At 39.0% G+C, this 14,110-nt stretch overlaps 1 protein-coding gene across 2 annotated transcripts in view; it reads right to left on the bottom strand.

The window, feature by feature from the left end:
• The window catches only part of CRPPA (CDP-L-ribitol pyrophosphorylase A), a 182,842-nt gene that overhangs the window by 99,255 nt on the left and 69,477 nt on the right, over window positions 1–14,110 (bottom strand). For both annotated transcript variants that reach the window (XM_074945826.1, XM_074945827.1), the window contains exon 4: window positions 9,076–9,180. In XM_074945826.1, coding sequence (XP_074801927.1) covers window positions 9,076–9,180 — 105 coding nt within the window. The remainder of the gene's footprint in view (window positions 1–9,075; window positions 9,181–14,110) is intronic.

Here is a 14,110-nt window from a genome sequence, read left to right as displayed (position 1 = left end):
AGGATTGAATGAACATTCAGGGCCATATTCTGTCACTCTTACAGTGAGTAGTAGTACCTTACTTTACAAGTAATCCCACTGAAACCAGGGGTGTTGACTCAAGGAATAAGATACTTTTCAATATGAGGAAGCATGGCAGAATCTGTTCTTTAGGGAGGATGAATAAGATAATAGATGGTAGAGATTTTGTGCGTCTGAAAAAACATTCTCCCAAAAAAATTATTTTAATATTTTTGGTTTTATGCAGCCAATGCATAAGGAATGTCTTAAATTCTGCTCTAAAAATGATAGCGTTGTACAAGTAGTGCTGAAGGTTCAATAAATCACCTCTTCATCTAAGACTTACTACTGTCTTATTAGAAATAACGTAGGGTGGAAATTTACGGTGCAAGATGGATGATGTGTTTTGAACTGGCTCCAGACCTAGCAATGTACTTATGAATCCTAAAATAATACACTGCTGAAAAATTTCATGATACAAAAATACAATAGCTACTCTGAGAGAAGAAAAGTCTTGAGGAATAATGCTTCACAAACCCCAAACCAACAATAATATCTTTAAGCTGCAGGGGCACAGTCTTGGGCATCTGAATCCACACCAACCTTGACAATAGCGAAGGATCTACAATCATCATCAGACATGGTAAACAGTGGATTTCACAATAAAATAAGTGTCTGAAGAGACCTCAATCAAGAAGTTTCAGATCTTACTGAATGCAATGCAAGGCATGCTTGATACACTCTCCACTAAAACCCACATATCAGAGCAGGAGAACAATAACTGAGGTGCTAAAAGAAAATGGGGGAACTTAAACAAAAGGATACAGAATGATCAAAAAAATTATTACCAAAGTAATAATTATGTTTTCTATGAAGACGGTTTCGGTGGAAATCATAAGATGACAACATAAGACTCATTGGAGTATCAACAGACAACAAAGTATCACTATTAAGTTTGTAGAGTGGTTTCTAACAAGTCAATCAACTTGGATGTTAAAAGGTCCCTATAAAGTACACAGGACGCAAGTTGGTGACTCAGAAGAACAGGTACACCATGCCATCACCTCTTTTAAGATGTCATCTTGTTCTCCAGATTCTCAGATTTCATTTTAAAAAAACCTAAATCTTTAATCTTTACGGTTGCAAGGAAACCTCCAAAAAGCAACCCATGTGCAGGATGGATAAAAATCAATTATTTTAAAAAAAAAATTTTAAATCTTTTTTTTATTTAAATCGGATTTTTTTGATAAAAAGCTTTTTGAGGAGAAAACTTATCTACAAATAGTTTTAATTAAGATACATTATAGCTCAGATATCACACCATGGAATAGGGATTATAAATTCTAATTCTATCGTATAAGACAATATATTCATGTCATGTTTAAGAAAAGTTTTGTAAATGAGTTCCAATAGTTCATGGATTAGGGACCCAATCTTATGGGGTTTCAGGGGCTTCTGTATAGATTATTTAGGTTAATCATTCTATCTACCCAATGGGACTCAGTGCCCAGTCTAGAAGATACCATCAGAGACCACCATCATTAGTTTTGCAGTTCTCAAACTGTGGATTTGTGTCTCCAGAGAATCATAGAATATCAGGGTTGGAAGGGACCTCAGGAGCTCATCTAGTCCAACCCCTGCTCAAAGCAGGACCAATCCCCAACTAAATCATCCCAGCCAACGCTTTGTCAAGCCTGACCTTAAAAACTTCAAAGGAAGGAGATTCCACCACCTCCCTAAGTAACGCAAAGAGGTATCACCTCCCAGAGATAACCATCATTGTGCTGCACTTGGCGCATTGCCAGAGGTGGAGAGGCAAAAGTAGCTTCACACCACCTTTGTGGTTCCATTATCTTAAGACCAGTGAGGGAGAGAAAGCAGGGTTCTGTTAGGAAGCAAGCCTAGTACTTTGGAAATCTGTGTTCAAGAGTGCAAAAAAACCCACCAAACAAACCCCTAACCAGAGCGCAGAGTGATATGCAGGAACAATGAAGGGAGGAAAAGAGCTTTAGTTTGCTACAAAGGAATACTACTGAAAAGACCTGAAGAGCAGCATCTGGACATGACTGGACTGGTGAGTGAGAGATACTCTTTACAACTGCATTTTTGATAGACTGAAGAGGGAGTGAAGAAAGAGTCAGGAGGTCACAGAGAGATTGCTGTAGATGATCAGGACACAGGGGAGGGTTTTGGTGGTGGAAACAAAAAAGAACAGATGCATTTGAGGGCACTTCAGAAAAAAATATCAGCACATTTTCAGGTACAGAACTGATGTAGGGAAAGAAGGCAAGAGTAAAGTAAAAAGAAAAAAATTGGCCTACAAGCCTTAGGGTCGGAGGGGATGGCAAGTTGCCTATTTTATTAAAGAGAAGAGGAAAGATGAGGACTTCGAGTTTTAGTAATTTTGAGTTTGGGTTGGCAGCTGACCTCCAGGAAGAGATGTTGAACAGACAGTCAGAGACACTCTGAAAGGGTAAAGGTCAGGCTGGAAAGGTAGATATGAAAGTCTCAACATAAAGACAGCAAAGAAAGCTGATGCACCTACTGAAGTCAACCAGGAATAAAATGTAGAGGAAGAGGACACAGCACTAGGGGACTCCTACAGAAAGAGGGAGAAGACAAGATACATTCAAAGGGAAAAGAACCAAGTGAGCACAGTCTCTGAATCCAGTAGCAGAGGAAATTTCTGAAAAGACAAAATAATTGACAGTGCTGAAGACGGTGGACAGATTGAGAAGTATGAGAATACCAAAGAGATCTCAAGACTTACCTAGAAAGAGGGCATTCCTATTTCTAGCAAGAAAATCTATTTTCAGTGCTCTTTGGTGTCAAGATATGACCATCAATTCCACAGTCTCTGTAGCAATGTGTTCCTCATACTCTCATTCCTAACATTCTTACACTCTTCTTCCTCAACCCAGGTTAGTCTGTTTTTCTGTTGTAACAACCCCAACAGCCCTCTTTGTCTCCTGGAATTGCTTCTGTCAATGCATTCTTCCCGCAAGACTGTTCCCCAAGCAAAGACCATACTCTGTCTTTTCTCCTTTACAATCTCTTCCTTTGTTTCCCAACAGTCCTGATGTGGTTTCTGTTCATTAGCTGTGGGGGTCTCTCTGCATTTGAATGTCCTACATCCTCATTATGGCTAATGGTTCATTGTGGTTTTGCATCTATGGCTTTCTAAGACCTTCATGGCTCCATTGTTACCAAGACTCTTTTCTGTTTGTTAGTACTGTTGTCATTTTTATCTTATTGTACATCAGTGCCATACACATTTTCTGCCTGCCACCTTACCCCATCTCTGTACTCCTTTAGGTGCATTCTACTCCTTTCAGGGGCGGAGAAAATTTAGTTGAATATCACTAATGAACATCTCTATTTTTTATGAGTCAGTAGAGCAACCTCACTTCAACACAGCACCTCTGTTGAGTTTCCCTTCACTTGAGGGCACACTGGTTTCTCAGAAGAGGAGCTGGCTCAGTTTGCAGCATATCTAGTGCCATCAGCAGAAGCCTAGGAGGCTCCTACAAAGCCAGAAATTGGTCAGGGGTTCTCAGTACATAAATTAATTAATTAATTAAAAAATCAGGAGACCTTTGGGCTTCAAAGTTTCTGGGTCATTGTAGGGTGAACCATAAATAAGAATTGTTTTGGAAAAAATCTCCATAAAAAGCTTACAATCAGAGCCTGTCTTTACAGTGAAATCTACTAGAAATTGTAAAATGAAGTCAGATATTAGCACTGACATTTAAAGTAGGGTGGGTAAAAATCAATGATTTAAATAAATAAATAAAAAAATGGATTTTTTTTTTTTTTAATAAAATGAGTTTTGAGGAAAAAACCTATCTAAAGATAGATACATTATAGCTCAAAGATATCTCATAATGGAATAGGGATTATAAATTCTAATTCTATAGTATGAGACAATATATTCATGTAATGTTTTTAAGAAAAGTTTTGTAAATGAGTCCATGGATTAGGGACCCAATCTTATGGGATTCCAGGGGCTTCTGTATACATTATTTAGGTTAATCTTTCTATCTACCCAATGGGACTCAGTGCTCAGTCTAGAAGATACCATCAGAGATGAGTAGTTTTGCAGTTCTCAAACTGTGGATTTGTGTCTCCAGAGATAACATGCTTGTTAACAGCAAAAGTGTTTTTAAATAAATAATTAAATAAATAGAGGTGAGAAATAACAGACCTCAACCCTACTGTTCCTCTGCAAATTTGTGTACACAAAGTCAATCCCTTACCTCTCTCTAAAAGTGCAAAGCTTCAAAAAAGTTCAATGAATAGAAGATTGTTGGGGGCGGAATAGATCTGGACAAGGAGAAGAAGACTGGAGATGAATGTGAGAAGGGAGGGACAGGCAAAAGAAACAAAAGTGGAAAATCTTTGAGCAGCATATTCCAGAAGTCTGAGTGTAGCCTTCATTGATTTGAGATCCACCATACCATTCTCTCACTAGAAGGGAAAAGCTATAATGGCAGCAGGCCGTAAAAGAGACCCAGTTTGGGATTATTTGAATGAAGTTTCTCTACCTGTGGGTAAGACAGGCATGCGTGCAAAATGCAAACAGTGCAAGAAAAAAATGCAAGGCCTGGTTGCCCGAATGAAACAACATCACGAGAAGTGTTCCTTCTCAGGAGGAAGCTGCGTTGAAGATGATCAAAGGAACATGTCTGAACATGCAGGATCTTCAGGTTGGTAAACTTTTTTATTTCAGACTTCTTTCTTAAGGACTGCCTGTCTTCCTTCTGGACTATTCTTGAATTCTCATGTTTGAGCAAAAAATATAGTTGTTACTCTATGGTACTATCATTTTAGATGTAGCTGTGATAAAAAATAAATAGATGAAATAGGCAGATCTTCCTTTTACAATTTCACTTTTAAAGTAGTACTGAGTGTCAGTGAATGCAACGAGTAATACTAAATGAGCAGTATGGTAATAATAATAATTAAATAACTGCATTGACTTATTTTGTTTAGGAGAATCCATCCTCAACATACAGGATTCTGAAGACTATCCACCTTCAAGATCACCATCATCTTCTATAGTTTCAGAGTTATCTGCCAATGATAGTGTTTCAGTCACATCATGTATGTCACATAGCCACAGTTTATCACCTGCAGCAAAAAGAAAAAAGAAAAAGCCTCCTTCATCCAGAAACAGCCATAGATAAGCTTGTAATAAAACCCAGCAAATTACAAAAAGAGGTAATTGTCGAAAAAATTGCCCTGTTTCTTTATGCAACAAACTCTCCCTTCTGTATGATTGAGAACCCACACTTCATTAACTTGGTTCAGTCATTAAGACCAGGATACAGTCCACCCAACAGAGCAGATGTCGCAGGCAAACTGCTGGATAAAGAGTATGAAAGAGAAATTGAGCAGTATGCAAAAATTGTAGAGCATTAAATTGTTAACCTGAGTCTTGATGGGTGGAGTAATGTCCACAATGAGCCTGTTGTATGTGCTTGTGTGACAAGAGAAGAAGGGAATGGCTTCCTTACAGAAACAATTGATACATCAGGAAATGCACACACAGCAGAATACTTACAAGAAGTAGCAGTAAAAGCTAGTACAAACTGTGAAAAAAATGCAAATGTCTAGCATGCAGCTTGGTCACAGACTATGCTGCAAATGTATCCAAGATGAGAAGAAATCATTTAGAAGAGTCCCACACTAATGACATACAGTTGCAATGCTCATTTGATGCACCTCCTAGCCAAAGACTTCAGTGTTCCAGAAATAAAGGCTAATGTTGTTGAAATTGCAAAATACTTCCGTAACAACCACTTTTCAGCAGCTCTCTGAACAAAGTGGGAGGAACCAAACTAACTCTCCCCCAAGACGTGCGATGGAGCTCAGTAGTGGACTGGTTTGAGCACTATATCAAGAACTGGCCTAATCTGATGACAGTTTGTGAACAAAATCGTGGAAAAAATAGATGGCGCTGTCACAGCCAAAGTTCTCAACACTGGGCTTAAGAGAAACGTTGAACACATGCTGAGTACCCTGAAGCCTATTTCTGTCGCCTTGAACAAAATGCAGGGAAATAGCGGTTTTATTGCTGACGCTGTTGAATTTTGCAAGGAACCGAGTGAGATCTTAAAAAGAGAAATATGCAATGACAGAGTTAAATTACAAGCATTAAAAAAACGAATGGGTCAAGGACTATCTCCAGCTCATTTTCTTGCAAATATTCTCAATACTTGTTACCAGGGTCAAACTTTAAATGCTGAAGAGGAGGAGTTGGCTATGACATGGACAATCATCCCTCCATAATGCCAACTACAATAAACTTCAGAGCTAACGGTGAACCATTCAAGAAATATACGTTGAACTGGTGGAAGTCACTTAAGCATTTGGATTCAGAGACTGTTGAAGTGATAATCTCACTTTTAACAGCAGTAGCTTCTTCTGCCGATGTAGAAAGAATATTTTCTTCCTTTGAACTAAATCATTCCAAATTGAGAAATCGTTTGGGGCCTGAAAAAGCAGGAAAGCTTGTTTTTTCTTTTCCAGATTACGAACAAACAGGAAAATGAAGGTGAAGACGACTGAGTTAGCTACAGAAGCCAATATTTTAAGTTCCTCATGTTGACCTGGCTGACATAGTCGATTTAATTTTTCTGGGTTTTTTTTAAATGTCATTTAACTATTTTAGTTAAAAACAATTTTAACAAAAGCAAACCTGATTTTATAAAACTTAAATGTTTAACTTAATTCAAAAATTCATATGCTTGTTTTTGTTAAAATATGTTTGCTGTTAAAGAAAAAAAATCCAGAATACATAACGTTGTTTTAGTTAAATAAAACAATTTAAATGTCTGTCTGGTGATGTTCACCTTCTAATACAGCATGGCAAGAAAATCTTCCAATTATTAATGATTAACCTGTTGAACTGGAGATAGTTCACCTCCCAATGACTTCATAAATAACTGCTTCAATTACCTTTTGTAAATGAAATAACTAAACAATCATTCATTTTCTGATATAGCTGTAAAACTAATCTGAAAAGTTTTCAAAATAAATCACTTTAAAAACGTATAGTGTGTACCTTCTAAAAATGAACCCTACATCTATCTCTTAACTGTGAAGAATATGTACTAAGGTGATAACAACCAACAAGAATGCACTTTTATGTAGAAATCCATGATTAAATCGAGGCTTCCTGTCTAATGATTTAAATCATTAGACAGGAAGATTGTAGGGAGCCTAAAATAATAGTGCCAAACGGCATGATTTGCTCCTCTTCAACTCAAGGAGATGCCAAATAATAATAATTTGAAGGTCAGAATTATTTACCCTGTCACTGCTGGTTAAAATATGTATGAAAGGAGAGGGATGACCATATTATGAATATGTACTATGAGTGACCTCTCTTTTTGGCACCATAAATGGATGGTGTGCTTGGGCAAGTTCCCCTAGTCAAAATGAAGTCAAGACCAAGGAGCCTAGAAGGGCATCTGAGCTCCTTCAATGTGGAACCAAGTCCAATGAGCTCATTATCTATGAATACTAACTGCACCTGTTCAAAATTTTAAAAAATGACAAAAATCTGAGGCCTCCTAAATTTTCATAAATCTATTGCTTTTTTGGTACTTTGTGGCAGCAAAGGCTTCTCTTTCCCATGTGTACCTTGCTTGTGTCAATTATTTCTTGGTGACTTTAAGACTAGATTACAGCGGTATACTTGGGACTGCATCTTAACTCTATTCAGAAAGTGACAGAATGCATGTTTAAGCAGGGAACCTTGATGTTAACATATTGTATTGGTGCTCTGTGGTCTGCACTGGTTGCCTGTTGGTTTCTGATTGAGTTTAAGCAGTTTGCATTTACCTATATAGCCTTAAATGGCCTGATATTTGTCTAAGAGACAACCTCTCTCCCCTTGCTACACTGCCAAGGTTGTGATCGACTGAGACAGTCAAAACTGAGTCCCTTTGATATGAAAGAAAGGAAGTTGCTGTCAAAGAGTTATCCAAAAGACCCTATAGCGTTGGAACTTGTTTCTCACTTATGTGAAATAGCTCAAAAGTGTTGACCTTCAGTGTCTTTTTATTGGGGTTTTTGTGGATGAAGACCTTTTTTGGGGGACAGTATTTAAGGAGGCTGAGATACTTTTTCCTCATCTTGCTGTACTGTTTAATTAGTTACTACTATATATTATCGGGCTGCTACATTTTAAATAGCTCTTAAGGACACCTAGAGTTTGGGATAGCTACCGTTTTATTCCACCTATATACCCAAATAAACATAGAGAGCCGCGACCTGGAGCTCAATCCACATCATTATGCAGCTTTGCTCTCTTAATATGGTTTCCAAATCTGATGCTTGCTTCAGGAGAGCAGTCCCAGTTACTGTTCAATACCCACTGAAGTCAACTGGACTCTCTCCACTGAGTTTAATGGGCAGTGGATCAGGCCCTAAGTTTCCTCCGCAAAACCAGCTTCTTAGAAAGTTGTTTCTTTTATCCATTTCCAAAGGATGGGAACCTGTACTGGCAATATTGTAAGCAGGAAGAAGCAACCCATCTTAAATGGAACTCTTCGAAGTTCCTTGTTGGCACAAATGCACACTCACCAGCTTCCATCTCCACTCTTGTGGAGTCTACTCAAGATTCTGAGAAATTAAAAAGACCCAAGGCTGCATGTGGGGGTCACACCTCTTGATATGACCTCTCATGGAATGTTGCAAAGCTTAAGGTGAACTCCACGAAGCCTCACAATATTCAGAACTTTCCAAAGGGTTCCAAGCCAGCAGACTTCAAGAGTGTGAATCTGTACTGACAATCTACATGAAGAACTGCAAATATAGGAATAATTTCTTTCTTCAACCCTTAATTGGGTAAGAATTATTTCTTTAAATACCTCCAATCTTTATTATACATTACCCCTCAACTGTTATAAACCATTCCCAAGTTTTTAGAATTTTTAAACTTGTAAAACAAAGGCATAATTACTGTAAATCTTAAGGAGTTTTAATATTTTGTAATTATCTGATATTTTAGCTGGTGTGGTGTTTTTACTAAACAAACAAATAAAAGAAAATCAATATTGCTCTTACCTTCCAGAGATCAGGCGATCCTTCAATAAGTTTGGCATTTGTTTTACAGTATTTTAGAGCCAAGTGCAAACATTCTGTCCCATAATCCAGGTCATAATCAGTACACTGTAGCAATTAAAACAAGAACAAATTTGTTATTATATTTAAGAGTGTAATTACCATATTAATGGTCTAAATGACAAAATATTTTGTCTAGTTTAACCACATTTTGTGTCCTTAGAATCCTATCCATAGCACTGGCGCCTTAACAGTTGTGTAGGTTAGGACTGAGGCGCTTTGGCACAGTTATGCCAGGAAGCCGACCCTGTTCACACGATGCCAGACTATAGTAATTTATGGACTTTCATGAGTCTAGATAGACTTGCCACACCATTAGGTACTGAACTTTGATGATCAGAAGTTACAGTTATGAAAGGCTGCTGATGAGGCCTTAATTTCTAACAGGTATCATGGAAATAGTTTAACAGTAAACTTCATAAGGATGTGGAGCTGGGTAGCTAGCCATGGAAGAATGGGCTTTTTCATTTAAATACATTGTTCATTTTGTCTTTTGAAGCGTGGGAGATGGAGGCCAAGGGAGTTAAATGAGACTTCCCACATCCCTTACAGATCTGTGCATATGCCATTTATTTGTTCCCATTTTTACACACATACAGAACCCTAGAGTAACAAGTCTCCATGTTATAGCCACAAGTTTTCAGATGAAGACAAGTGGCAGGAATTCCATTTGCTTTCCTATCAGCATGAAAGGGTACTCTCCCAAAACATCCTCCTTCTTCACCCCTCACACCTTTCAAGCAGCTGTGCACATCTAATGATCGAGGACTTGAAAGGCAAGAATATTCAGACTGGACAGCAAAATTAGGGGACAGATTCTCCCCTGAGCAAAGCTACACTCATCACAAAGCATGGACTGAGGTACATGACTCCCTGAATCTCAAGCTGTACTGGCCCTGATGCAAGTGAAACAGCCCTGAGTCTACATTACATTCCCTAAAGGACCACAAACCAGCTCAGAATTGTGTTAGAACTCTGCACCTTTCATCTCCCAGCACAGGGATGTAAGGGGTGAGGATGGCATAGGCGACAGCACTGCAGGGGAAATTCCCTAGATTATGTTCTGTTTGTACTGCTCAGGCAGTGCAAAGTGTCCAAACCTCTAGAATCTAGCAGGTCTCCTATACACAAATTTCACTATTAAATTCTTCTTCCTTGGATTTGGTGGGCACTGCAAAGGCGCCAGACTCAGTGGAGAGAAGTTGTTTATCATGTTCAGTTTAGGAACACACAGTTAACATAAATAGTTCTAAATTCTGACTTAGGGTATCACTCAGATATAGCTGCAAATGCTCCGGAATAACTGCAGATATTATTTCAAAATAAGAGTTCACATCAGAGCCCAGGGAAAAATACATAGGAAAAAGTTTTCTTCCTCCAGGCTCTGAGTAATTAAAATATAGCATGACTACACAATTAAATGTAGCAGACAGCAATTTAGAAGAGGAAAACCAAACCAGAACACTTTAACACAGCAGTGGGCAGGGGGTGAACCCAAACTATTTATACTCATATACTTCAGTCCTGACATATAAGCAGGGAGTATGAAATTGAGAATTTTATGGAGCAACAGAGAAAGTAACCCAATACAGTTATTTTAGATTCCTTCCCCGCCTTCCTTTTCTCTCTTGTTCCATTTAGGAAACAGAAAACAACAACAAACCCTAACATGTTAGCTGTGAGTTTCTTTAAAGTCTATTAGGCTGACTACAGAAGGGAGAAGCAACAATGCTATAATGTGACTCTCAATAGTCTTGTATTTCTTCAGTAAGTTTAAGTGTAAGGGTATGTCTATATTTAAAATGCTACAGTGGCACAGTTGCAGCAGCTTCATTGTAGACATTCACAACAGCAACAGGAGCGTTCTCCCATTGCTGTAGTTAACCCACTTCCCTGAGAGGCAATAGCTAGGTTTATGAAAGAACTCTTCCACAGGCCTAGCACTGTCTACACTGCGGGTTAAGTCAGCATAGCTATGTCTCTGCAGCTGTAGATTTTTCACACCCCTCGGAGACATAACTAGGCCAATGTAAGTTCCCAGTGTAGAACAGCCCTCTGACAAATAACAATGTTGATGTAAGATTCCCTTTGTTCCTGTCTATCTCTTGCAAGGTATCTGTGAAATGCCTGAAGGAATATATCAGATAAAGAAAACAGAACTGTATGAAATTCTAATGGCCTCTTAGTGTAATACTTAAATGAATAAGAATAACTGTTTTTCCAGTCAGTCATCTTGCAACCAGCAAGAAAAGCTTTTTATCCCTCCAATTTTTTTTAAAAAAGCTGAATTTTAGCAGTATATTTCCATAGCCATTTTTAATAGCTTTAGGTAAGAAAATAAAACAGGAGCATGAATTAAGGTGTAACACACCTAAAAAGAAAGGGAACTTGTTTCAGGAAACTATTCATACAATCATAACAAGAGCAATGAAAAAAGTTCCACAATTTTATTTACATTACACAAAGCTGTTATATGCCATACACTAAAGAACTAAATCACATCCGCAACAAATATACTGCAGCGTGGAATCAGGCTTTCCGATATATATAATATGGGATTGTAAGTTACGCACACATTTGGATTTAGGGACAAAATATTCAAAAACATCAGTAATATTGGTGGTATTTCAACTGGGTCTCAATGCCAATCAATCATTTATTATTAAAAATTTTCCCTCCTTAAGAGGTATGTATACACAAATTATTTTCTAGTAACACAGACTTTAAGGACAGAAGGGACCATCATGATCATCCAGTCTGATTTCCTGCACACTGCAGGTCACAGAACCCCATCCACCCACTCCTGTAGAAGTGGGTCCATAAACTCTGGCTGAGTTACTGATGTCCTCAAATCTTGATTTAAAGAATTCACGTTACAGAGAATCCACCATCTACTCTAATTCAAACCAGCAAGTGACTTGTGCCCCATGTTACAAAGGCAGGTGAAAAACCCCCAGGATCTCTGCCAATCTGACATGAAGGAAAATTTCTTTCCAACCCCAAATATGGCAATCAATTAGACCCTGAGCATGTGGGCAAGACCCACCAGTCAGACGCTTAGGAAAGAATTCTCTGTAGTAACTCAGAGCCCACCCTGTCCTATAATCCTGTCCTATCTATGGTCACTGGAGATGTTTGCTATAACAGTCACAGGTGGGCCACATGCCATTGTAGGAAACCTCATCATACCATCTCCTCCATAAACTTATCAAGCTCAATCTTGAAACAAGTTAGGATTTTGTCCCACTACTCCCCTGGGAAGGCTGTTCCAAAACTTCACGCCTCTGATGGTTAGAAACCTTCTTCTAATTTCAAGCCTAAACATATTGATGGCTAGTTTATATCTACTTGTTCTTGTGCCAACATTGATCCATAACTTAAATAACTCTTCTCCCTCCCTGGTGTTTATCCTTCTGTTGTATTTATAGAAAGCAATCATATCTCCTGTCAATCTTCATTTTGTTAGGCTAAACAAGCCAAGTTCCTTAAGTCTCCTCTTGTATGGTAAGTTCTCCATTCTTCTGATCATTCTAGTAGCCCTTCTCTGCACCAGTTCCATTTTGAGTTCATTTTTCGTAAACATGGAAGACCAGAATTGCACACAGTATTCCATATTAGGTCTCACCAGTTCCTTGGAAAGTGGTAATAACACTTCTCCATCTCTTCCAGAAATACATCACCGGATACATCCTAGGACTGCATTCGCCGTTTTCTTGTTGCTAGTCCCTAAGTGCACGAGCTTTCACTTTGCACTAATAAATTTCATCCCATTTCTATTAGTCCAGTTTTCAATGTCATCCAAATCTTCTTGTATGATATCCCAGTCCTGCTTTGTTATTAGCAATACCTCCCAATTTTGTGTCATCCACAAATTTTATTTGCACGCTCCCACTTTTTGTACCAAGGTCATTAATGAAAATATTCAATAAGATTGGTCCCAAGACTGATCCTTGAGGAACTCTACTGGTAACCTTCCTCCAGTCTGACAGTTCACCTTTTAGTATGACCCATCACAGTCTCCCCTTTAACCAGTTCCTTATTTACTTTTCACTTCTTTTGTATTAAATCCCCAATCTTCTCCAATTTAACTAATAATTTCCCATGTGGAACTGTATCAAATGCTTTATTGAAATCCATGCAGATTAGATCTACTAAGGGCTTGGCTACACTTGCGAGTTAGAGCACATTAAAGCAGCCCCGGGCGCCCTACCCGTCCACACTGGCAAGGCACGTAAAGCGCTCTGACTCCGCAGCTACAGCGCTCCTGATACTCCACCTCGGCGAGTGGAATAATGTTTGCTGTGCCTTGGCTACAACGCCCAGGCGTCAGTGTGAACAAGGTGTTGCATTACTGCGCTCTGATCAGCCTCCGGAAACGTCCCATAATCCCCTTAAGTCAAGCGGCCACTCTTGTCATTGTTTTTGAATCACTGTAGGAACGCGGATATGCCCTTTGAAAGCTCCGTTTCTGACAGCCGGCTGCTTATCTGCTCCGAGACAAAGCAACCATTAGTGTGGAATGCTGTGTGAGAGGGAGAGGCGGGGGAGGAAGGGGTCTGCTGCTGTCTGAACTTACAAGACAGCATGGTGACATGCTCTTAGCCCCCCAAAAACCCACTCTCTCTCCCCCCACATACACACAACACACTCCCTGTCACAGTACACCCCACCCCACCCCCTTTTGAAAAGCACGTTGCAGTCACTTGCATGCTGGGATAGCTGCCCATAATGCACCGTGCCCAATGCCGCTGCAAGTGCCGCAAATGTGCCCACGTCAGTGCACTTGAAGCTGTCAGTGTGGACAGATTGCAGCGCTTTCCCTACTGTGCTCTCCAAAGGCTGGTTTAACTCAAAGCACTCTACATCTGCAAGTGTAGCCATACCCTAAATTTCCATTAATTTGAGTTTCTAATGTGAACAATCTTCTCAAAGAAAGAGATCAGGTTGGTCTGATGTGTTCTTTCATAAAGTCATGCTG

This window comes from Natator depressus, chromosome 2, assembly GCF_965152275.1.
Source record: "Natator depressus isolate rNatDep1 chromosome 2, rNatDep2.hap1, whole genome shotgun sequence".
Classification (NCBI taxonomy): domain Eukaryota; kingdom Metazoa; phylum Chordata; order Testudines; family Cheloniidae; genus Natator; species Natator depressus.
Note: the sequence above shows the minus strand (reverse complement) of the source record. Positions and strands in the feature narration are given on the sequence as shown.